We start from the raw sequence: 25,813 nt of genomic DNA, 5'->3' as shown, positions 1-25,813 counted from the left end.
CAAATACTCAAAATACCAACTAATGCTGTGATAGAGGAGCTACAGTAGACCTTGCACATCCTGGGCAGGAAACCACAGGCTCCATCAGAGGAATCAGGGAGGCTTCCCTGAGGAGGTTATGTATGAATGGGTCCTTGAAGAATGACTAAGACTCTGGAGACAGAAGAGAGAGAGGAGGAGGCATTCCAGATGGAAGGTAATGCCAAGACACACAGAGAGAGGTGTATGCTGGGGCCTGGGGAGGAGTGGGTAGAAGATGCAGCTAGGAAGGAACCAGGCCCTCTTATGTTACACAAAGGAGATGGTCCTAAGTGGTTCTTAAGTAGGAGAGTGGTGAGCTCATATTGGAATGAAAGAGGCCAAGGGACAGGGTGGTCAAAAGGCCATTGAGATCAGTGTGGTGAGGGGTGACGGAGGAGCTGAGCCACAGCTAGAAAGGCCGGAAGGTGGCCAACCAAGAGATGTGGAGGAGGAAGGTGCCACAGGACTTGGTGACCAAGCCAGGAGGGGCTATTATTATAGCACTAGGCCAGCCAAGATCCATCCTGTGTAACAAATTCAGGAGGCTAAAGAGGGGGAGGTGCAGGGGAGAAGGTATGCAAGAAGGCTTCAAATGTTACTGTTTCTCAAGATGATTTAATGGCAAAGGTAGGGGTGTCCCTCAAAGAGAAAGAGGCCAGAGGGAGCAAGACATGACCCTAGGGGTAAACTGAAGAAATTGCCCCAAAACTGCCCCTCCCCTAGGGGTCCCACCAAGCTTTTACATAATAGCTCTCCTGTGGTGGGCCTGTGTGACAGCATATTATACACGCAGAATCCGCTACGACAGAACAACTCTGCGGCAATCCCATGAATGCCTCAAATACAGCAAAATCTAGAAGCTAAATGTTTAATGGAACACTTCCCTCTTAACCCAAAGGAAATACAAGTAGTTGGGCTGAATAAATAATACTTAATAGGAGAAAGCGAAAGTCAGCAGAACTGACTATTAACAAAAAGCAATTCTGGGATCCAGTACCCAAAGGCTCCAACATGTGGGGCTTTTACTAAACTTCAGCAGAATGGAGAACACAGAGTATCAGATGATGGGAAAGTTTGTGAGCAAATTCTAAAACAATGAAGAGCCCACTGCCCCAGAAAGAGTAAGGGTGAAAGTTCTTAAGGTTTTGGAGCATAAAAGTGATATCACCAAATAGGACCTTAGAAATATTCAGGGAACACCCTGTCCAGGTGGATGGGAAGGGAAGGTGGGGAATTTGCTAGGCAGTTTTTTCCAATAACCCATGGTATTCAGTAATCCTGTATGTCTCATAGGAACAGAAGAACCAAAGGAGTCATAGAAAGCTCCAAATCAGAAAACAATAATGACCCTAGAAAAGGAACTGGAGGGACAGTGACTGAGACAGTGATAACCTGGAGTTTGGCACGACCTGGCAATTTAGGGTTGGAAGGAGAAGGAGAATGTATTGTACAGGAGACAAAAGGAGATTTTGTTTGGGCTGCTTAAAACTCAGAACAAGTTACATTTCCATTTCTAAAACCAACAACATATATTCAGGTCTAACTAAAACATATAATTTCCTTTTATGCCCCAATCACATCCCTTTTACTGTTGGCTCTGAAATTCTGGGAAACCAGCATTTGGGCAGGCTCCCCAACAGACATAACGGTTTTTAATTATACAACCCATTTTTGATCAAATAGGAGTATGTGCCTGGGGAGATAGCAACAAGAAACACACACACTGTCCCTACTTCAAAAAGCTCTCACAGGCTGGGCATGGTGGCTCATGCCTGTAATCCCAGCACTTTGGGAGGCTGAGGCGCATGGATCACCTTAGGTCAGGAGTTCAAGATCAGCCTGACCAACATGGCAAAACCCATCTCTACTAAAAATACAAATATTAGCTGGGCGTGGTGGCGTACACCTGTAGAGTCGCAGCTACTCGGGAGGCTGAGACAGGAGAACCAGTTGATCCTGGGAGGCTGAGGTTGCAGTGAGCCAAGATGGTGCCACTGCACTCCAGCCTGGGTGACAAAGCAAGAATCTGTCTCAAAAAAAAAAAAAAAAAAAAAAAAAAAAAAAAAAAAAAAAAAACCCCACAAGAAACAAAATACTCTCATAATTTCATTTTAAAAAGCAGACAAGTAGGTCTATTTTAACTTATCTATGTTGGACATGGGGGTAGAGTGTCAGATGATGTTTCAGATTTGGGATGTATGTGTGATATGGTTTGGCTGGGTCCCCACCCAAATCTCAACTGGAATTGTATCTCACAGAATTCCTACGTGTTGTGGGAGGGACCCAGGGGAGGTAATCGAATCACGGGGGCTGGTCTTTCCCGTGCTATTCTCATGATATGGAATAAGTCTCACGAGATCTGATGCGTTTATCAGGGGTTTCTGCTTTTGCTGCTTCCTCATTCTCTCTTGCTGCTGCCATGTAAGAAGTGCCTTTTGCCCTCTACCATGATTGTGAGACCTTCCCCAGACATGTGGAACTGTAAGTCCAATTAAACCTCTTTCTTTTATAAATTGCCCAGTCTCAGGTATGTCTTTATCAGCAGCATGAAAATGGACTAATACAGTAAATTGGTACCAGTAGATGGGGCATTGCTGAAAAGATACCCGAAAATCTGGAAGCGGGTTTAAAACTGGGTAACAGGCAGAAATTGGAACAGTTTGAAGGGCTCAGAAAAGACAGGAAAATGTGGGAAAGTTTGGAATTTCCTAGAGACTTGTTGAATGACTTTGCCCAAAATGCTGACAGTAGCATGGACAATAAAAATCCAGGCTGTGGTGGTCTCAGATGGAGATAAGGAACTTCTTGGGAACTGGAGAAAAGGTGACTCTTGTTATGTTTTAGCAAAGAGACTGGCAGCATTTTGCCCCTTGTGTAGAAATGTGTGGAACTTTGAACTTGAGAGAGATGATTTAGGGTACCTGGTGGAAGAATTTCTAAGCAGCAAAGCAGTCAAGAGGTGACTTGGGTACTGTTAAAGGCATTCAGTTTTAAAAGGGGAACAGAGCATAAAAGTTCAGAAAATTTGCAGCCTGACTATGCGACAGAAAAGGAAACCCCATTTTCTGGGGAGAAATTCAAGCCAGCTGCAAAAATTTGCATAAGCAGCAAGAAGCCTAATGTTAATCCCCAAGACCATGGGGAAAATGTCTCCAGGTGACATCAGAGACACTCACGGCAGCCCCTCCCATCACAGGCCTGGAGGCCCAGGAGGAAAAAGTGGTTTCATGGGCCAGGCCCAGAGTCCCCATGCTGTGTGCAGCCTAGGGACTTGGTGCCCTGTGTCCCAGCCACTCCAGCCGTGGCTGAAAGGGGCCAATGTACAGCTTGGGCTGTGGCTTCAGAGGGTGGAAACCCTAAGCCTTGGCAGCTTTCATGAGGTGTTGAGTCTGCGGGTGCACAGATGTCAAGAACTGAGGTTTGGGAACCTGTGCCTAGATTTCAGATGTATGGAAAGGCCTGGATGCCCAGGCAAAAGTTTGCTGCAGGGATGGGGCCCTCATGGAGAACCTCTGCTAGGGCAGTGCAGAAGGAAAATGTGGGGTCAGAGCCCTAATGGGGCACTACCTAGTGGAGCTGTGAGAAGAGGGTCACTGTCCTCCAGATCCCAGAATCGTAGATCCACTGATAGCTTGCACCATGTACCTGGAAAAGTCTCAGGCACTCAACACCAGCCCATGAAAGCGACCAGGAGGGAGGCTGTAACCTGCAAAGCCACACGGGCAGAGCTGCCTAAGACCATGGGAACTTAACTCTTGCATCAGCATGACCTGGATGAGAGACATGGAGTCAAACGAGATCATTTTGGAACTTTAAGATTTGGGCCAGATGCGGTAGCTCACACCTGTAATTCTAGCACTCTGGGAGGCCAAGGTGGAGTACTTGAGGTCAGGAGTTCAAGACCAGCCTGGCCAACATAGTGAAACCCCATCTCTATTAAAAATACAAAAAAAAAATTAGCCAGATGTGGTGGCATGCACCTGTAATCCCAGCTACTCGGGAGGTTGAGGCAGGAGAATCACTTGAACCCAGGAGGTGGAGGTTGCAGTGAGCTGAGATCACATGCCACTGCACTCCAGCCTGCGCAACAGAGAGAGACTTTGTCTCAAAAAAAAAAAATTTACTTCTCCTCTGGATTTCGGACTTGCATGGGGCTTGCAGCCCCTTTGTTTTGGCCAATTTCCCCCATTTGGAATAGCTGTCCCAATGCCTGTACCCCTATTGTATCTAGGAACTAACTAACTTGCTTTTGATTTTACAGGCTCATAGGCAGAAGGGACTTGGCTTGTCTCCGATGAGACTTTGGACTGTGGACTTTTGGGTTAATGCTGAAAGGAGCTAAGACTTTGGGGGAGTGTTGGGAAGGCATGATTGGTTTTGAAATGTGAGGACATGAGATTTGGAGGGGCCGGGAGAGGAACGATATGGTTTGGCTCTGTCTCTACCCAAATCTCAACTTGAATTGTATCTCCCAGAATTCTCACGTGTTGTGGGAGGGACCCAGGGGTAGGTAATTAAATCATGGGGGCCGGTCTTTCCCGTGTTAGTCTCACAATAGTGAATAAGTCCCATGAGATCTGATGGGTTTATCAGGGATTTCCACTTTTGCTTCTTCCTCCTTCTCTTTTGCCTCCACCATGCAAGAAGTGCCTTTTGCCCTCTGTCATGATTGTGAGACCTTCCCCAGCCACATGGATCCTCAAGTCCAATTAAACCTCTTTCTTTAGTAAATTGCCCAGTCTGGGGTATGTCTTTATCAGCAGTGTGATAATACAATGTGTGTCTTAGGAAAGGGCTCCCAGAGGAAAGAATGTTTCTGCCCAGGTCTGAATAGGAACTGGAGTGGGATGGGAGAGGCAGGTGCCTCGGGAGCAGGGACAGTGGGGATGGATGGCAGAATGTCAAGTGCAGCGTGCCTAAAGAATGCCAAGTGCAGTGTGCCTAAAGGGTCTACCCAGGAGGGCACAGCACCCTGAGATGCTAGAAAAGCAAGCAGTCCATGCCACAGGGGGCCACAATTTTACTCTAAGCATAAAAGGGAGCAACCGGTGGTGGGGTGGTTTAAAGTGGAACTGGATTTTGGAGACCTCTCTCGAGGCTGGACTGGAGATGGGGAAGTCCTCTCATGAAGCAGGACGAGTTAGGAGACTGCTGTGGAGCTGAAAGCAAGCGATGATGGCATTGCCCAGGAGCGCACTCACCTGACAGGATGGAGCCATCTCTCAGGCCCCTGAGATCATCCTGGCCAACTTCACCAGGAGCTGTTCCACGGGGCAGGCTGGGAATGCACTACAGACCACAAAGACATGGATACAACAGCTTCATTTACCACCTCCAGGCCAGACTGCCTGAGTCTGAACCCAGCTCTGCCCCCTATGGCTTCTTAACCTCTCTTCCTCAATACCCTCCTTTATAAAATGGGGATGACAATGGCACCAAACACTTAGGGTTGTGGTGAAAATTACATTAGTTAGTATATGTAACATATCTACAATAGATGAGAATAAAGTGAGTAGGAAAGCATTTATTTCTTTTTGTCATATCTATGTTTTGTAGCATGTGGGTTCACTTGTGGGGGCAGGGAGTGAACTTACCGTGAAAAGCAGAGTATAAAGCAGCTCATTAATAATTTATATAGTGTGCAGCTGTGTTATTAGGTACATAAGAGTTTAGAAATGGAAACTTTTTGGGAAATTGAAACTTTGATCCACCTGTTTCTTTTCAATTTTTAAAATGTAGTTACTAGAAAATATAAAATTAGATGTGTGGCTCAGGTTATATTTCCACTGCACAGTAGTGATCTAGAGGAAGGATGAGCAAGAAGCCCACATCAGTTCCCAAGTCCTGGGTGACAACAACTAGATTGCAGAAAGTGACAAGCAAAGAGAGGAGAGTATCAGAGGCCATACTTGTCCTACTCTCTTCTGCTAGAGTATAGATTAGAGATGAGAATAAGATGTTTATGAAAAGCAAAAAGGGGGTGAAGAACAGGGCAGAAGAGGATAAAAATGCAGACGCTGAGGAGAGAGGAAGGCTGAGGAAGAAACGATACGTGTAACAGAAAAACTGCCCCTGCTCAGAACTCAATACACATAAGCCCTGAATCATGAAAAAGACATGGTCTTAAACACAGCCTTAACGGTCAAAAGACAGAAGTACTATTCCACCAAAGCAGACCTTTCTAATCTGTTATCAAACTGATCCTATCCTATCACATGATACTTAAGTGTTATAATTCCAGATGTTAAAAATTGAAGGAAAAAAGGAAAGAATTCATGGGTACAGGACTTGGGTACAGTGAACCATCCAATAACTTAATTCTGAATATTGTTCCATGCTGTAATAACAGGACAACAAAAATGTCTTACATGGCCTCAAAAACCCAAATAAGAAATGGGCTTTTCCTCTAGGTCACGGATAATTTTGAGCAGAAATGCAGAGAAAGCAGGCCAGAGAAGTAGACATAAAGTATAGGAAGTACAGTATTATGAGAGCTCAAAGAGCGGGGGTTTGTTTGCAGCAAGAAGGGTGGGAGTTGAGACCAAGCCAGGCAGTTTCATCGGAGAAACACTTCCCTTAGGTCGAGGCTCTTTAGGAGCTAACGGTTCCCCACAGCTCAGCTTGCCCTGCTGCCTGACCCACTGGGAGACTGCGGCCTATAGGTGATGACACTTACTGACACCATACATAGCCAGGTAGAAACTGATCCTGACTGCTAGAAGGACTCCTGATTCCTGCCCCAGTCTCCTTAGAACTGTCGCCCTCATCAGCTAACAGGAACTATCAATGTGGTCATTTCAAAACTGGAATAAAATAGGTGTGCCCAGGGCTCCTAAAACAGCAATACCACGCCTAGGTATAGACCTATCAGAAATGCATACAAATATGTACCAAAGCCAGACTCTAGAGTGGTCACAGTGGCACTTTCTGTAACAGACAAACGCTGAAACTGCCCAAATGTCACTGACAATGCGTGACTATGTGGTATATTCACCCGATGGCCCCTATCACCAATGAGTGAACATGCTTCAACCATGGGCAGCACCATGAGTGACTCTCAGAAACTCAATGCTTAAGGAAAGAAGACATACACTAGCCGGGCACAGTTGCTCACGCCTGTAACCTCAGCGCTTTGGGAGGCCAATGTGGGAGAACAGTTTGAGGCCAGGAGTTGGGGACCAGCCTGGACAACATGGTGGGAGCCGTCGCTACAAAAATAAAATAAAATAAATTAGCTGGGTCTGGTGGTGTGCACCTGTAGTCTCAGCTACTGAGGAGGCTAAGGCAGGAGGATTGCTTGAGTCCAGGAGTTCAAGGCTGATCCTGGGGGAGGCCATGACTGGAGTACAACACAAGGGGAGCTCCCAGGGTCCCGGCCAGTTCTGTTTGTTGATCTAAGTGTTGAGTGCATGGGCACGTTCAGGCTGGAAAATTCATTGAGCAGGACACTTATGGTATGTCTACTTTCCTAGTATCTACGCTATACTTTAAAAAAAGAAAAAAAAAAAGAAACCTTTGTCTGTCTGGTGTCCAGGTAAGACAAGCCTGGTAGTGTCCTTGAAGCCTCAAAGCTGACTTTTCTCCTGCTCCCTTATGCATTTCGCTTGCTTCTCCTTTGCACATGTGCTTAAGCTGGCTGTCTCCTGGGCGAGCCTGCGTGTCACCAACATATTTATGGTTTCCTCCCACACCAGGCCTGTGATTCACCCCAGTTTGGATGCCTCTGCTAACTTATGCCACCCACACTGATCCAGCCCTTGCTTTTCCTTCCTCAGCAGTTAGGAAGCTCGGAGCATCATTAACGTGTGTATATTCTCAGTTGTTTTACTTCTGCCTGAGCTTCCCAGCAGACTAAAACCACGGAGCACGCCCTTTGGGAGTGATCTCAGTCCTCCATCGTGTCCACAGGCAGTGCGGATTAAATTGCTCCTCAGGAGCCAGTAGAGTGTGGAAGGTGAGAGCCTTATCCCTTCTGCCAGAAACTGCTGGCTCCAAGACACCCACTTCAGCCCTCCAGGACCTGGAATGGACTCCCACAGAGGACTCACTAACCTCTTTTCATTCACTGCCTCCTGAGAGTCAACCTGCTAGATAAATTCCCCTCACCGCTGCAAACAGTCCCACAAGGCAAGCAGAGAAGAACCAGAGGAGGCAAACCAAAGAACAAAGAGCGTGTTCTTATTCTGCCATGGATATATCCTTAACATTCATCACCAATCTATTTTGGTAACATGCAACAATTTACAATTTATGCCAAAATTATAAGAACCGTCTAAACAGTCGTAAATGTGAGCTCTCAGAATTTATGCCTGCCAGCCCTCTCTCTTCCATGAGCCCCTTCATGCCTTCCTATCTCACCTATTTCTTTTCTTGCCTAGACGAAGAAACGCTGATCATAATCAAGAATATCCAAGGGTCATTTCATCTTACAAAAACAGCAGCACCCATATAACAGGCACACGGGTAAAAGACTCAAGACATGCTGGTTATATGCTCTCGCAGTTCGTATGAATCTCCTTCTCAAAGTGACAGCTGGAATTCAGGTGCTTCCAGGCTCTGTGACTACCAATGTTGGACACTCCTCGAAGCTGTCAAGCTCTCAGGATTACCCAAGTGAAACCACAACCTGTCCTGACTGTATTCAAGTCTGTGCCCCTTCATGCAGCAGAAATGGATTCCTCTTCCACAGTTTCAGCAGCTGTATCCTTCCGTTGAAAAGGATTAGCAGCCATAAGCCCGGGGGAGGGCAGCTAAACACCAGAGGGCAGGAGACGAGTCTCCTTCCTCTCTGTGACACCCAGCACGGCTCTGGCACGAGGCGCAGGCAACCACCGGTGCCAGATGAAGCGCAGCACATAAAACCATTTTCCCCCTTCAAATGAACGATGCCTAATTAAGCAAAGGCCGCATGCATGACTTAAGACATGAAGATATAAAATTCGTCTTCCGAGTCAGCTAGTGATTCTGCAGGACCCTCTATCCTCGTAAACGTATTTTTTTGTCATTAGAAAAACCCGGGGCCTGGAACGGACCTCGGCCATAAGGGTAAGCTTCTCAGGAGAGACCAAGAGCCGGAGCCCCACAGCGGGATCAGTGTCTGCCAAGGTCACCAAGCTGGTGTGGGGTAGGGGCAGGGCTCCTCGGGGATGCTCTCGGAAAACCCTGTGTTACTTACACACGCAAGGCGTACAATGAATGCACACCCGCGTCAAGCCACGGCTTACAATTCAGAAGAAATCAAAAGGTCGCCAAAACCTGTCTTCTCTGCAAGGCTGGCTGCAGAGAGGGTGCAGGGAAGGTCACCGGCGAATTTCTACCAGCGGCCCCACATCACGCCTCCCCGATGGATGCAGAGAGCGGTTTCAGGAGCCGCTAGTAACCCTGCAAGGGGTCCCCTAAGCCCATCCCAGGAAAACGAGTTAACTCGGCTCCGCTAGCTCCGAAGCTTCCAGCAATGAATTAAATCCCAAGCTGCAGTAGAAAGCGGCGGGGAAAGGGCCACTGCGGCTGGACCCGACAACCGGCGGTCCGCCCCACCCTCCACCGCCTCCACACCTGCCCGGGCGCCCCTGCCCGGTCCACACGGCCCGGGACCACGACCCTTCGCCTGCGCCCCGGCCGGGCTCGCCTGAGGGTGCCGTGCCCTGGGCGCTGCCCGCGGCGTTCGAGGCGGAAACGCCGCGCCTAGCCGGGCAGAGACAGGTCGCCGCCGCAGCCCCCAGCCCCCGGGCCCCCGCGACGCCGAGGAGGGGGCTGCGCCACGTACCTCGGCCGGCAGGTGCCGCCGCTGCCTCTGTCCGCGGCTGCAGGGGACGCCGCTCCGCCCAGCCCGCGGCCTTCCTCCGCATACTAGTGAGGGGGCGCCGGCCGGCAGCCAGCCCGGGACCCAGCACCCCCACCCGCCCCCGGCACAGCACTCGCGCCCATTCAGCCGTGGGCCGCCGCTCCCCCGCGCAGATGCGGAGGAGGGGCGCGTGGGCGGGGTCTGGCGTCACGAGGACGCGGAAGGCCAATCGGAGAGCACGATGCCTCCGCAGAGGCCCCGCCCCCGGGCGCGCGGCCCGTCCGCCCTGCGGCGCAGTGGGCACTGTCGGAGTAGGGCGCCCCCAGCAGGGACGCACCCGGGGCGGGGGCCGGGCTGGGGCGAGCCCCTCTTGGTTCTGGAGAGGAAATAATAAACAGTTTGTAAAAGCATAAATATTCGTGAAAATAAAAAAATTCAGGAAGGAAACAAAGCTTAAGGCAGTGATTGATAGGTTATTTTTTGGACACAGCTGAGCGTATACTGTGCGCCTGCAACTTTCCGGTGCTTTCGGACCGGACTCCAGTGAAGCCAGTCAAGGAGGTCGACTTCCTTTCAGAGCGGCAGACACAGCGCCGCGGCCGTGTGCCTGCAATCCCCTTCTGGGTTTGAAAAAGAAGATCCTAGACACCGAGCCAAATATGTTTGCATAAACTGGGAGCCTCATCTCTCTTTTTTGTAACAGCTTGGCGCAGGACAGCTGGTTTGGAGATGTCTCTGTTCTTCCCTTGGTGGGGGTGCCGGAAAAAAATGTGCTGCCTGGGCGATCGAGGTTGGGGCAAAAAGCGTTGTGAAGGAAACAGTGGGAGGACTCTACTTTCACACCTCCCAAAAGGGTTTTACCATAAGACTATTTCTGGATTGTTCTAACGTGAGGATATTGGGAGCATTTTGAAAATATTGGAGGAAAAGCTGTCACTGGGCGATTTAAATCCGGTAAGTTGGCCGAGGCTAGCCAGGCAGAGCTGCTGAGTACCTTGCCCTCTTAATCTTGGAGATCAGCCCAAGGTCCATGTGTTACAGGAAAGGGGTCCCGATCTAGACCCCAAGAGAGGATTCTTGGATCTCATGCAAGAAACAATTCAGAGCAAATCCACAGTGCAAAGTAAAAGCAAGTTTATTAAGAAAGTAAAGTGGTGTCTGGGCACGGTGGCTCACGCATAATCCCAGCACTTTGGGAGGCTGAGACGCACAGATCACCTGATGTCAGGAGTTCCAGACCAGCTGGCCGACATGGCAAAACCCCGTCTCTACTAGAAATACAAAAATTAGCCGGGCGTGGTGGCGCAAGCCTGTTGTCTCAGGTACTCACGAGGCTGAGGCAGGAGAATCGCTTGAACCCGGGAGGCAGAGGTTACAGTGAGCCGAGATCGCCACTGCACTCCAGCAGGGCATTCCTGAAAATAAGAGGAGGGACGTATCCAACTAAGGTACAATGCTTGTAATGCTTGTATATATGGGGAGATATCTTCTGCTACAAGGGTTTGTGATAAAGGATTAATTTTCCTAATTACCATATTTTGCAATAATCAATATTATTATTTTAAAAGCAAAATTAGGAATGCCTTTGTTCTCCAGATTTCGGGATATCTGGACACTCTCAAGTCTGGGTCTGTTTAGTAAGCATTATTAATTTGTTCCCTTAACCATAAACATCTAGAGGCTAGGAATGCCTAACTTTCAGGGAATGCGGACTAGCAAGTCCCAGCCTCATTTTTCTAGCCTTCACTCAAAATGGAGGCACTCTGGTTTAAACGCCTCTGACACATGTGCTTGATGCAACACTCTTTACCTCTCTCTGTCTCCGCTGCCCCTACCCTTCTCTTCCAGATTCCCCTTGTCTGCAAAGCCAGTCCTGATAGCATTATGGCTGCCATGAGAGTCAGCATTATCCCAGCTTCCAAGGATGGGTGTAAGGTGGGGGTGAGGAAGAAAAGGAACTTGAAGCTACCTCCTGCCCCGGCATCACAAGACATCTGTTAAGCCCTTACTACCTCATTCACTCCACTCACATTAGGTTGACCCTCTTGGGCAGCAAGACAAGCAGGCCCCCAAACTTCCATTTCACCAGCCACAGAGACATCCTTAGCTATTATTCTGGATTAAGACAGAGATCTCCAAACAGCAGACTAAGATCAGCCTCTAGATCTCAAAGCCTTACTGGTATCTCTCCAAGTCAGTGGCTGATCTCAGAGAAGCTTCTGGATGGTGACTAGCAAACAGTCACTCGGGCTACTTACAAATCCAGGACAGCAACACTTTTTTTTTTTTTTTTTTTTTTTTTTAAGAGACAGAGTCTCACTTTGTCACCCAGGTTGGAGTGCAGTGGCATGATCTCGGCTCACTGCAACCTCCACCTCCTGGGTGCAAGCAATTCTCCTGCCTCAGCCTCCTGAGTAGCTGGGATTACAGGCAAGGGTCACCACACCCAGCTAATTTTCATAGTTTTAGAAGAGATAGAGTTTCACCATGTTGGCCAGGCTGGTCTCGAACTCCTGACCTCAAGTGATCCTCCTGCCTCAGCCTCCCAAAGTGCTGGGATTACAGGAGTGAGCCACCACGCCTGGCCTAATTCTTTACTTATGCTGATTGCTTTGGTCATTCTCATAGCAGGCCTTGTGGTTGCCCCCAACATCCATCCACCCTCCTCCTTTGTGATATAACATACCTTTTAAGTGAGTTTACCACAGTCTATGACAGGGTTCTGATTGGTCTAAGCCAGGGGTTCTCAAAATGTGGTCCAAAGACCTCTGGGAGTCCCTGAGGACCTTTCAGGGGAACTCTGAAATCAAAACTATCTCATAATAATCTAAGACATCAGTTACCTTCTTGACTGACAGCACAAAAACAAAGGTGGGTCAAACAACTGGCACCCTCAGAAATCAAGGCAGTGGCACCAAAATTATTAAAATCTGAAAACTTGAGTCATGGCTTTTTTTTTTTTTTAAGATGGAATTTCACTCTTATTGCCCGGGCTGGAGTGCAATGGCATAATCTCAGCTCACTGCAACCTTCACCTCTTGGGTTCAAGCAATTCTCCTGCCTCATCCTTCCGAGTAGCCGAGATTGCAGGCACCTGCCACCATCCTGGCTAATTTTTGTATTTTTAGTAGAGACAGGGGTTTCACCATGTTGGCCAGGCTGATCTTGAACTCCTGACCTCAGGTGATCCACCTGCCTCGGCCTCCCAAAGTGGAGTCATGGCGTTTTATTATTTAATATGACAAAACGAAAACTACATGTAAAGTACTTTTGCTGCAAACAGATGTAAGATAGTTGTCTATGTAACACGGTTGTCTAAGTGAGATCATTTTCTAACTTAGAAAATCACATGTGCAATTGTTTGAATTGCAAGCTGAACTTGCTGTTTTTCTTTATGGAACACCATTTTTACTTGAGAAAATGTCTGATAAACTATGATTATTCTGACTTGGGTATTTGGTATGTATTTTCTTGAAAATGAACTAAATGAGCCTGTGTCTTCAAGGAAAACAATAGACTATTTGTTGCCAATGATGAAAAAATTCCAACTTTCCAAGAGAAATTTAGAATTTTGGAAAACGTGCATCACCATGAGCTTAACGGCTTCTCAATATTTAAGGACTTTCTGATGAGATCAATGGTGACATTAATGAATGTGATTTTTGGATACTGGATAATGTATAACAACTACATTTACCCAGTGAATCATCGCCTTCCAAATGGTTAACACATGATGTTACAAAGTCATCCATGAGTAAAGATCCATTTAAAGTACAAGGCAGACAATGGGTTTTAATTTAACAATAGAAGTTTACAGAGAAGTTTTCAGATTCCACAGTGCAAAAAACATTTAAAAACAACCTCTTGTAGAGTTTTGGTGTAGTATCAAAGACAAATATTCACAATTATCTTAAAAGGTGTTTAAAATACTTGTAACTTTCCAATTACAAATCAATGTGAGGCCGAGTTCTCTTCATGTGCTACAACCAAAATAATTTGCAACAGATTGAATACAGGAGCAGATATAAAAATCCAGCTGTCTTCTGTTAAGCTAGACTTAAAGAGACTTCCAAAAATGTTTTTTTTTTAAAAACAAAACAACAACTTACTATCACATTTGGGATTCAGTAAAAAGAAAAAGAAAAAGAAAAAAAAAAGTCATTTTTCTCACTAATCTTTCTGTTTTGGGAAATAGTAGCTTTTTGTTTTTGTTTTTGTTTTTGAGACGGGGTCTTTTTCTGTCGCCCAGGCATGGGTGATATGCAGTGGCATGATCACAGCTCACTTGAAGCCTCACAAGACATCTGTTAAGCCCTTACTACCTCATTCACTCCACTCACATTAGGTTGACCCACTTGGGGAGCAAGACAAGCAGACCCCCAAACTTCCTTCTCACCAGCCACAGAGACATCCTTAGCTATTATAGCTATTATTCTGGATTAAGACAGAGATCTTGAAACAGTAGACTAAGATCAGCCTCCACCTCTCAAAGCTTTACCGGTATCTCTCCAAGTCAGTGGCTGATCTCAGAGAAGCCTCTGAATAGTGATTAGCAAAGAGTCACTCAGGCTACTTACAAATCCAGGACAGCAGCATTTTTTTTTTTTTGGAGATAGAGTCTCACTCTGTTACCCAGGCTGGAGTGCAGTGGCACGATCTCGGCTCACTGCAACCTCTACCTGCTGGGCTCAAGCAATCTTCCTACCTCAGCCTCCCCCAAGTAGACAGAACTACAGGTACCCAACACCATGCCAGGCTAATTTCTAATTTTTTGTGGAGACAGTGGTCTCCCTCTGTTGCCCAGGCTGGCCTCAAACTCCTGGGCTCAAGTGTTGCTTCTGCCTGGGCCTCCCAAAGTGCTGGGATCACAGATGTGAGCCACTGCATGCAGCCAAAACCAGTTATTTTTTGGCTGGGTGCAGTGGCTCACACCTGTGATCCCAGCACTTTGGGAAGCCAAAGTGGGCAGATTACTTGAGGTCAGGAGCTTGAGACCAGCCTGGCCAACATGGTGAAACGCTGTCTCTGCTAAAAGTACAAAAAATTAGCTGGGCGCACTGGCATGTGCCTGTAATCCCAGCTACTCAGGAGACTGAGGCAGGAAAATTGCTTGAACCTGGGAAGCAGAGGTTGCAGTAAGCCGAGATCATGCCACTGCACTCTAGCCTGGGTGACAGAGCAAAACTCTGTCTAAAAACAAAAAAAAAAGTTATTTTTATCAATATATATTAACATGCAATGGTTTTATTATTATTATTATTTTATTTATTTATTTTTTGCTTGAGACAGAGTCTTGCTCTGCCACCCAGGCTGGAGTGCAATGGTACAATCATGGCTCACTGCAACCTCCACCTCCCAGGTTCAGATGATTCTCCTGCCTTAGCCTCCAGAAGTAGCTGGGATTATAGGCGCACACCACCACGCCCAGCTAAGTTTTGTATTTTTAGTACAGATGGGGTTTCACCATGTTGGCCAGGCTGGTCACGAACTCCGGACCTCAGGTGATCCACCCCTCTCGGCCTCCCAAAGTGCTGGGATTGTAGGTGTGAGCCACCATGCCCAGCCAGATTTATTATTTTAATGACTTAATAAAATTTTAAATTTTAAATATTTAAATTAAATATTTAAAACTTTCTCAGTGTTAATTTCTAATTTGGCAAATATCAAGAGAAAGACTGTGTTAAAAAGATTCTTTGGGATCCTCAGTAATTTCTAGGTGTGTAAATTGATCCTGAGACCAGAGTTTGAGACTTACTGGTCTCAGCCACCCAGAGTAGCCAGTTGCCCCATCCTCCTTGCCACTAGGAATGGTTCATGGGTAGCCATAGGAACCACATTGATCCAATCAGAGGAAGTCTCAGGAATTTATTAGATGCTGGGGGAGAGAGGCTTTCATGTTCTGCTAGACAAGAACCAGGCAGTAAGTAGCCTCAGAAGCTGTTGATAAGACAGACATCTTGGACTACAAGAAGAGCTTATTTTAGGAAGAAAGTAATGCTATGGGAAGCAGAAGACCATTGTTAGAAAGAAACCATTTCCTTTATGACATATTTGAGTCACTAGATCAAACCAGTCCTGAAGTCCATCTTGCCTCTGTACATTTCAGTTGTATGAGATAGGAAGTTCCTCTGTGGTTTCAACTAGCCAACCCCAGGTGCCCCAACTGATTTGCCATGTACCTATTTACGCAACACAAGTTGCAATGATGAAATGAGGCTGGAAGGCAGAGAAGAGTCCAGGAGGAAAATACCTAATTCAGACAAATGGGATCTTCAGTGGCATGTGATCATAAGCAGCAAGATTATAGCAGATTTTTACTTCTTATTTTTATTTTTGTTGTTCTGTGTTTCCCGTATTGGACAACATGCATATGTATTGCTTTTACACTGAAGAAAAATTGGAACCTATATTATTACTTTTTTTGATAGTACAATGACTGGCAGTGCAATATTAGAGAACAGGTTGGGGAATGGGATATGGCAATAGAACTCTTAGGCTAGAACTGCTAGCAGGGAAGAAAGAAGATTTGTAAGGGATGCAGATGGGCCCCAAAACCAAACTTACTTTCCTTTACAGCTTTGCCAAGAGCCAACCTCAAAGATTCCAGGGGATGGACAAGAATCCCCAAAGGTTAAGAAATCATTAATTGTGCCTCAGTCTAATTGGCTGGAATATTTGCAGGAAAAAAAAATGTGGCCAATGTGAAGATCATATGTCAATACTGGAAAAGACTTAGGATATAATATTAAGTGAAAAAAATAAAAAAGGCAACACAGATTGTATGCAAACATCTATCATGTGGCCAAAAACTGGAAGATAATTTGGAAAAAAGAAAATAGTTGTGTTAGGGTGGTGGGATCACAAATAATCTTTCTTCCTTTTTTAGCAAATCTGTTTTAATGTTGTTATAATGTTGTTTTTTGCAATAAGTAAAAATGTAGGGAGTCGTTGGTTCAAATTACTGAGGTCTCAGAGGCCTCTCCAGATGGCCTGTTTCTTTTCGTCTGCCAAATGGCCCTCACCCCATACCAAGACAGAAGCTGTGCCTTCCCTGAGAGCCCAGTGTCTTTGAAACTGTTAGGGGTGATGCTGATGTGACTGTTTTGTAGGTGGCCAGAAGGAAAGGAGGGAAGAAAGATGTTGGTGGCAGCCAAGACCGAGGATGTCTGTGAGGCAGGAGGGGTGAGGGGTCACTTGCCCTGTGATATAACCTTTTTGTGTTGGAGTTTCGGGCCCAGGTTACTTACTGAAGCATTGTCTTCTTCTGTTGGACTCCTGCCTGGTCCCCCTGAGACGCTGTCTCTTCCGCAGGCCCTCAGGGACTGGAGCACAGCTGCAGCCAACAGAACACGGGCTCTGTCTGCTGCCCTGAAGCACAAAAGAAGTTGGTCTCTTGAGGTTTTTCTAGGAATGTTTTCCTGTGAGCAATCACAGGAGAAGCGGGAGTAAAACAAACAAAGGAGGGAAAAAGACGACACAAAAACATCATGGGAAGGCTGGCGGTTGGCAGAAGAGGCTCAGATTGAGGAAAGAGTCCCTCGTGGAATGAATTCTTCTGGAAGTGGAGGGACACATATTAACATATCCAGGCACATCTTCAGGCCGCCCTTCTGTCTGTCCTTCACCCATATATTGATTCTACAAACATTTGCTGAGAGCCTGTTATATGTGAGGCATCACGCGAAGTGCATAACATAAATTACTTCATTTTATCTTCACAGTATCCCTTTAAGGTAGGGTCTCATATCCCCATATCTTACCCAAGGAACCTGAGGCTTCAAGAAACTTAAGGAGATAAAATAACCTGCCCAGGGTCACAAAGTCAGGATTCAAACCCGGGATGTCAGAGTCCAGAGCCTGTTACCAGTAGAAAGTCCTGACGAGTCAGTAGTCATCCAGGTTCGTGGCATTTTGAACAAAGAATTGGACAAAATGCACAAACAAAGCAACAAAAGAATGAAGCAAAGAAAGCACAGATTTATTGAAATGAAAGTATGCTCCACAGAGTGGGAACAGCCTGAGTGAATGGCTCAAGAGGGTTGGTCACAGAATTTTTGTGGGGTTTAAATACCCTCCAGAGGTTTCCCACTGGTTACTTAGTTATACCCTATGTAAATGAAGGAGTGAACCATGACCAGTCTGGTTGCAGGAGAGGACCAATCAGAGGTACTTTCCATTTTTCATCTGTGTTGCAGTGCTGAGGGAGCAGCCTCTGATCCTTTTGTTACTTGGATGTGGAGAGGTGGGGTTTTCCATTTGATTCAATTTTAGGAAGTCAGTGCAAATCAGTCTTAGGTTCCCTGCCTCCAGACCTTATTCTCCTGCCTCAAGCCTACCTAAATGATAGGGTTTTGCTGTGTCCCCACCCAAACCTCGTCTTGAATTGTAGCTTCCATAATTCCTACATGTTGTTGGAGTGACCCAGTGGGAGATAATTGAATCATGGGGGCAGTTTCCCCCATATTGTTCTTGTGGTAGTGAAGAAGTCTCATGAGATCTGATGGTTTTATAAGGGGAAACCCCTTTCACTTGGTTCTCATTCTCTCTTGTCTGCCACCATGTAAGACATGCCTTTCACCTTCCGCTGTGATTGTAAGGCCTCCCCAGCCACATGGAACTGTGAGTTCATTAAACCTCTTTTTCTTATAAATTACCCAGTCATGGGTATTTCTTTATCAGCAGCATGAAAACAGACAAATACACTAAGACATAGTCCTCACCCTGAAGGATCAAATGGTCTAACAGAAGAGAAAGACACTTCAAACAAGCAAACAAACAAACAAAACCAGTAAAACAACAAGATATAAGAGAAAAACTACTAACAAAGAGCCAAAGGCAGGGTGCAGTGGCTCACTCCTGCAATCTCAGCACTTTGGGAGGCTGAGATGGGAGGATCGCTTGAGCCCAAGAGTTCGAGCCTAGCCTGGGCAATATAGTGAGACCTCATCTCTACAAAAAATACAAAAAAATTAGCTGGGTGTGGTGGCTCGCACATATGGTCCCAGCTACTTGGGAGGCAGAGGCAGGAGGGTTGCTTGAGGAAGTTGAGGCTGCAGTGAGCCATGATCAAACCACTGCACTCCAGCCTGGGTGACAGAGTGAGACTCTGTCCTCCCACCCCCCAAAAAAGAGCCCTAGGAGCATCAAGGGGCACAGCAGAATCCGTCTTGGAGCTCAAGGCGACCTCTTAAAGGGGTGAGACTGATTTTGAAGGATAAGGTAGGTATATTGATCGGTATATTAGTTTCAGGCCATATTCATTTTCTGTTTCTGTGTAACACATTACCACAAATTAGATTAAAACAACACATCTTTATTATCTCACAGTTTAAGTCAGGTACAGTGTAACTGGATTCTCCACCCAAATTCAGTCACATGACTGAAATTGTTACCAAAATACTAAGGCTTTGGTCTAAGTCCCACTACTCTCAACACAGAAAGCCAATCACTGAGACAACAAGTATTGTCAGTGAAGAAGGCTTTAGTCTGTTGCTGCAGCCAAGGAGATAGGAGATCAGTCTCAAATCTATTTCCCTGACCTACTAAAATTAAGGGTTTAGGCTGGGTGCAGTGGCTTATACCTGTAATCCCAGCACTTTGAGAGGCTGAGGCAGGCAGATCACCTGAGGTCAGGAGTTCAAGACCAGCCTGGTCAATGTGGTGAAACTCTGTCTCTACTAAAAATACAAAAATTAGCTAGGCGCGATGGCGTGTGCCTGTAGTCCCAGCTACTTGGGAGCCTGAGGCAGGAGAATCGCTTGAATCCAGGAGGTGGAGGTTGCAGTGAGCCGAGATTGTGCCATTTTGCTCCAGCCTGAGTGACAAGAGCAAAACTCCGTCTCAAAATAAATAAATAGATAAAAATAAACAAATAAAATTAGGGACTTAAATAGCAGGGAAGAAATGTAGCCATGCATGTGAAAATAGGAATTAGAAAGGGGTAAGGAAGAGGACTTGGTCAACAGGAAGCAAGTGGTCTTCTGGCAGATAAGAGGTCTGGCATCTCATTGTCCAGATTCAGTGATATGTAAGTTTCTGTTCCTTGATACTATTTGGAAGGCCTGATGGTTTCCAGAGAAAGGAACTCAGACTAAGGGAGGAGACCACCCCTCATATTGTCTTATGCTGAATTTCTGCCTCCAAAGAAAGAAGTAGTAAAAACTAAAAAGCAGACATGAAATCCATCGGCAGACAGCCTGGCGCTGTGCCCTGGGCCTGGTAGTTAAAGATCAACCCCTGACCTAATTGGTTCTGTTATCTATAGATTCCAGACACTGTATGGAAGAGCATTGTAAAAATCCCTGTCCTGTTCTGTTTTGTTGATTACCGGTGCATGCAGCCCCCAGTCACATACCCCCTGCTTGCTCAATCGATCACAACCCTCTCATGCAGACCCCCTTAGAGTTGTGAGCCCTTAAAAGGGACAGGAATTGCTCACTCCGAGAGCTTGGCTCTTGAGACAGGAGTCTTGCCAGTGCTCCTGGCCAAATAAACTCCTTCATTCTTTAATTCAGTGTCTAAGGAGTTTTGTCTGCAGCTCATCCTGCTACATTTCTTGGTTCCCTGGCCAGGAAGCAAGGTGATTGGCAGATGGTTGAGGCAACTCCTTAGGTGGCCCAGTGGAACATCACTGCAGGGGACTCCAACCAGCCGGAGTGACACAGATTCTGAGAGTGCTCCTGGGTAGGCAATTGCCCCAGTGGGATGCCTTGCCAGAGCAGTGTGTGGCAGGCCCCTGTGGAGGATCAACACAGTGGCTAAACACCAGGAAGGAACTGGTACTTGGAGTCCGGACATCTGAAACTTGGTAAGACTAGTCTTGAGAACTTGCCCGTTCCATTCAAGTGGAAGTGGGGCCTGATCACCCACAGTGTGCACTTAAAAGCACAAAGTGCCTTTACTGGCACTTTGATTTTGGTTTTGGTTTTGACTTGGTTTGACTTTCTTGACAGGACTGGTCTTGGGAACTTGCCCACTCCATTTGAGTGGAAGCGTGGCCTGATCACCCATGGCGTGCCTTTATCAGCACTTTGGTTTTGGTTTTGGTTTTGACTTGGTTTAAATTGCTTGATGGGACTGGTCTTGGGAACTTGCCTACTCCATTTGGGTGGAAGTGTGGCCTGATCACCCATGATGTGCCTGTACCGGCACTTTGGTTTTTGTTTTTGACTTGACTTGGATTGCTTGATGCTTTGGTTCTGGTTTTGACCTGGCTTGGATTTCTGGATACTCTGATTTTGGTTTTGATTTTGGTTTGGTGTAAACTGCAAAAGTGTGTGTGTGGCCTTTTTACCTGTTCTTTGTTTTGGGGTGTGCGTGTGGTGTGAGCGTGGTGTTTTGTCTCAAAGAAGCATGGGTGAGGCACAAATAAGCCCACCCTACTAGGAACTATGTTGAAAAATTTCAAGAAAGGATTTAAGGGAGACTATGGAGTACTATGACACCAGGAAAACTTAAAACTTTGTGTAAATAGACTGGCCAGCATTAGAGGTAGGTTGGCCATCAGAAGGAAGCCTGGATAGGTCCCTTGTTTCAAAGGTACGGCACAAGGTAACCTGTAAAGCCAGGGCACCCAGACCAGTTCCCGTACACAGATGCTTCGTTACAGCTGGCTTTAGATCTCTCCACAGCGGTTGAGAGAACTGCAGCATAAGCGAGGCAGAGAGAGAGAGAGGAAGAGACAGAGGCAAAGGGAAAGTCAAAGAGAGAGAGACAAAGTCAAAGAGAGAAAGGAGAGAAAGAGAGATATATACAAGTAGTTAAGAAAAAACATGGTGTACCCTATTCCTTTAAAAGCCAAGGTAAATTTAAAACCTGTAATTGATAATTGAAGGTATTCTCCATAACCCCATAGTGCTCCAATATTACTTTGTTGTCAGTGTAAACAAGGGTGTATCCTGAAAGCACTGAGGCCTTCCTATGAAAAACCCTTAACCCAGTAACCTGCGGATGGCCCAAATGCATTCAATCTGTAGCAGCAACTACTTTGCTAACAGAAAAAAAGTAAAAAAAAAAAAAAAAAATTTTTAGAGGAAACCTCATTGTGAGCACACCTCACTAGTTCAGTACAGAACAATCCTAAATCAAAAAAGCAAAAAAGTAGCTTACTAACTCAAAAATCTTAAAGTATGGGGCTCTTCTGTTAGAAAAAAAAAAAAAAAGGAAAAAAGTTGGGGGGGGACAGAATTTATATAAAAAGAGTATTATGTGGTAAATTCTTGTCCTGAAATAAATTAACTGGTTGTTTAAAGAAATAAATATTTGTAATAAGTCAGAAAGTTAAAGCATGTCGAAGAATTGTCTGCGAAAGTAGTGAAAGATAAAAATATTATAAAAAATGAATTTATGCAAGAAATGTTGTATAATTTTTAAAAAGACAGTTTATGTGCAAGGTGTATAAGGAAAGTAAAATATACCTTTGGTAAAAGAATTATAAGGAGGCATAAGAATATAAATTTTTACCTACATTAAAAGGTTAAAAATATGAATATTTTGTTTTAAAGGTTTAATCAAGTTTTAAAATGTTAATTGGAAAGAAGATTCTGTGTGTAAACATTGGCTGAAGTTAAAGAGGTATCATCTAATTTTTCTGTAAACTGGACATTAAAATAAAATCATAGCAGGTTTTTCTTAAATCACCAACCTGCTCTTTAGCAAAAATTATAAAAGGTTAAAAAGAGTCTGTAAAATCTTACCTTATGGCCAAACATTAAAAATTGGATAAATATGTCTATACAGTTTTATTAAAATTAGGTTTAACATTAGTAACTCACTAATATAAAGATAAAATTTAGCTTATCCGGTATAAAAATCATACAAAAGGCATTGTATGTAAAATGGTATTTGGCTTTCTTTGGTTTAAAAACTAATAAAAAATAGGTGCTAAAGGAAATTTCTCAGTAAAAAGGCACTAAGGACTATAAAGTCCCCTGCCAAGGTCCCCACATTTAAAACAAAAGGTCAGTTTCTTAAAAATTATATACTTGGTTTATCTTCCACTTTCCTTTCCCTCAAAAACGAAAAGTATTTTAGCATGTGTACTACCCCTAGAATTTCCAGTAAACCAGCACCAGCCTGAAGATCACGTTCTCATCAAAGGCTGGAAAGAAGAAAAACTCAAGCCAGCCTGGGAAGGACCCTACCTTGTGCTGCTAACCACCAAGACTGCTGTTCATACAGCATAAAAGGATGGACTCATCACACCAGTCAAGAAAGTGCCACCCACTCCAGAGTCATGGGCCATGGTCCCAGGGAAAAACCCTACCAAACTAAAGCTAAGAAAAATTTAACTCTTTTCTTCTATTCTATTACTCTTTCTTCTTTCCTCATTCTATTGCTAACCATCTAGTTATTAACATAACCAAGTCAATTTTGCCTCAAACTATTGCATTTAATGCTTGCCTTGTTATACCCTGTGGAGACTTGCCAAGTCAAAGACAGCTTTCTACTTCAGAAAAGTACTTCTGTCCCTCCTGGCTCTCCTCAGACTGGGCATTAGTATACTAGGACCATTTAATCCAGGGAGATTTCAATAAAGACCCCAGTACCAACCAGGAGTCTTTGCCCCGAATGTAGAGCTTTTATGCCATAGTTGGTCCAATATTCTGTGGACCACTAAAGAGCAAGGATGGACCGCCCCAACCGGTTTTTGTAATTTCCTAAAATCATACATTCATTTTACTAGAGGATCATAGATGTTAAAGACTTAAAACAAACTTTAGCAATAAAGACAAGATACCAAGATGCAAATGCCTGGTTAAAATGGATCAAATATTCCATCTGCACGTTAAACAAAAGCAATTGTTATGCTTGTGCACATGGCAGGCCAGAGGCCCAGATTGTCCCCCTTCCACTAAGGTGGTCCTCCAGTCGACCAGGTGTAGGCTGCATGGTAGCTCTTTTCCAGGATTCTACAGCTTTGAGAAATAAGTCATGCCAAGCTCTCTCTGCTATATCCCGAAGTCCGGCACCCTGCAGGTCAGCCCCCAAGGGCCATCCAGCTTCCATCTCCCAACACTAAGTTCACTTTGTGTCTCTCATGACAGGGAAGAAACTTAGCATTCCTTGGAGACCTGAAGGGATGTGATGAGCTTAAGAATTTTTAAGAGTTTATCAATCAGTCAGCCCTTATTCATCCCTGAGCAGATGTGTGGTGGTATTGTGGTGGACCTTTACTGGGCACTCTGCTGAATAACTGGAGTGGCACTTGTGCTTTAGTCTATTTGGCTATCCCTTTCACCCTGGCATTTCATCAACCAGAGGGAGAAAAAATAAGACATCATAAAGTGAGAGAAGCCCCTTATGGGTCTTTCAACTCTCACATCTAGATGTAATTGGAGCCCCACAAGTAATATCAGATCAATTTAAAGCTTGAAATCAAATAGCTACAGGATTTAAGTCAATATTTTAGTAGGTGACAGTTAATAAAAATGTAGATTAGATAAACTACATCTATTACAACCAATAGCACCAAGCTTTTTATGAGTTAAAAGAAAAACTCATGTCGGCCCCAGCCTTGGGGCTACCTGACCTGACAAAACCCTTTACACTCTATGTGTCAGAAAAATAAAAATGGCAGTTGGAATTTTAACCCAGACTGTAGGGCCCTGGCCAAGACCAGTGGCCTATCTCTCAAAACAGCTAGATGGGGTTTCCAAGGCTGGCCCCCATGTCTAAGGGCCCTGGCAGCAATGGCCCTGTTAGCACAAGAAGCAGATAAGCTAACTCTTGGGCAAAACCTAAACATAAAGTCCCCCCATGCTGTGGTGACTTTAATAAATATCAAAGGACATCCTTAGCTAACGAATGCTAGACTAACTAGATACCAAAGCTTGCTCTGTGAAAATCCCTGCATAACCATTGAAGTTTACAACATTCTAAACACCGCCACCTTGCTCCAGATATCAGAGAGCCCAGTTGAACATAACTATGTAGAGGTGTTGGACTCAATTTATTCTAGTGGGCCTAACCTCTGAGACCATCCTTAAACATCAGTAGACTGGGAGCTGTACGTGGATGGGAGCAGCTTTACCAACCCCTGCAAAGTGACTCTGAAGAAGATGACAAGCCCTGCTCCAGTCACACCCGGAAGCTGACTGGTCCACGCATGGCTGAAGCATGGGGAAACTCATCACAGGACTCATTTTCCTTAAAATTTGGACTTGTACAATAAGGACTTCCACTGACCTTCCTCAGACTGAGGGCTGTTCCCAGTGTATACATCAAGTCACTCAGGTAGGACAAAAGGTTGCTTCGGTCCTATTATTTTACGGTTATTGTAAGTGTACTGGAATTCTAAAAAGAACTTGTTTGTGTAATGTTATTCTATACAAGGTATGTAGCCCAGGAAATGACCAACCTGATGTGTGTTATGATCCATCTGAGCCTCCCATGACCACAGTTTTTAAAATAAGATTGAGAACTGAAGACTGGTGGGGGCTCATAAATGATATGAGTAAAGTGTTAGCCAAAACAGAAAACAAAAGAGGTGCCCAAACAAGTCACCTCAAAATTTGATGCCTGTGCTGTCATTAATAATAATTAGTTAAAAACAGGATGTGGTTCTCTTAATTAGGAAAGAGGCTATATGGCAGAAAATAAGCACATTTATCATGAATTAGGACCGTGTAAAAATAAATGTAGATACTGGTCTTGTGTCATTTAGACTACTTGAATAAAAAAAATAAAAAAATGCTGTCCACCTTCAGCAAGGGAAAAGTTGCCCTTCCTGTACCAGTGGTCAGTGTAACCCCTTAGAACTGGTAATAACCAACCTCCTTAATCCTCACTAGAGAAAAGGGAAATGTATAACCCTAAAAATTGATGGAGCCGGACTGGATCTTCAAGTAAATGTCGTGGTTTGAAAAAAGTTTATAAACACTCTCCTGAGCCAGTATTTCAAACCTTCTATGATAAACTAAATATGCCAGTACCAGAAATTCCAGGAAAAACAAGAAATTTGTTTTTGCAATTAGTTGAGCATGTAGCCCAGTCTCTCAGTGTCACTTC

General features: G+C 45.1%; 2 protein-coding genes across 5 annotated transcripts in view; one reads left to right on the top strand and one right to left on the bottom strand.

The window, feature by feature from the left end:
* Positions 1-10,011, bottom strand: part of ST3GAL5 (ST3 beta-galactoside alpha-2,3-sialyltransferase 5) — a 52,920-nt gene extending 42,909 nt beyond the window's left edge. For both annotated transcript variants that reach the window (XM_050753064.1, XM_050753066.1), the window contains exon 1: positions 9,788-10,011. In XM_050753064.1, coding sequence (XP_050609021.1) covers positions 9,788-9,869 — 82 coding nt within the window. In that variant the 5' untranslated portion in view covers positions 9,870-10,011. The remainder of the gene's footprint in view (positions 1-9,787) is intronic.
* MRPL35 (mitochondrial ribosomal protein L35) overlaps positions 1-25,813 on the top strand; it is a 536,751-nt gene that overhangs the window by 222,852 nt on the left and 288,086 nt on the right. The gene's annotated exons all lie outside the window — the stretch shown is intronic.

Source organism: Macaca thibetana, chromosome 13, assembly GCF_024542745.1.
Source record: "Macaca thibetana thibetana isolate TM-01 chromosome 13, ASM2454274v1, whole genome shotgun sequence".
Classification (NCBI taxonomy): domain Eukaryota; kingdom Metazoa; phylum Chordata; class Mammalia; order Primates; family Cercopithecidae; genus Macaca; species Macaca thibetana.
Note: the sequence above shows the minus strand (reverse complement) of the source record. Positions and strands in the feature narration are given on the sequence as shown.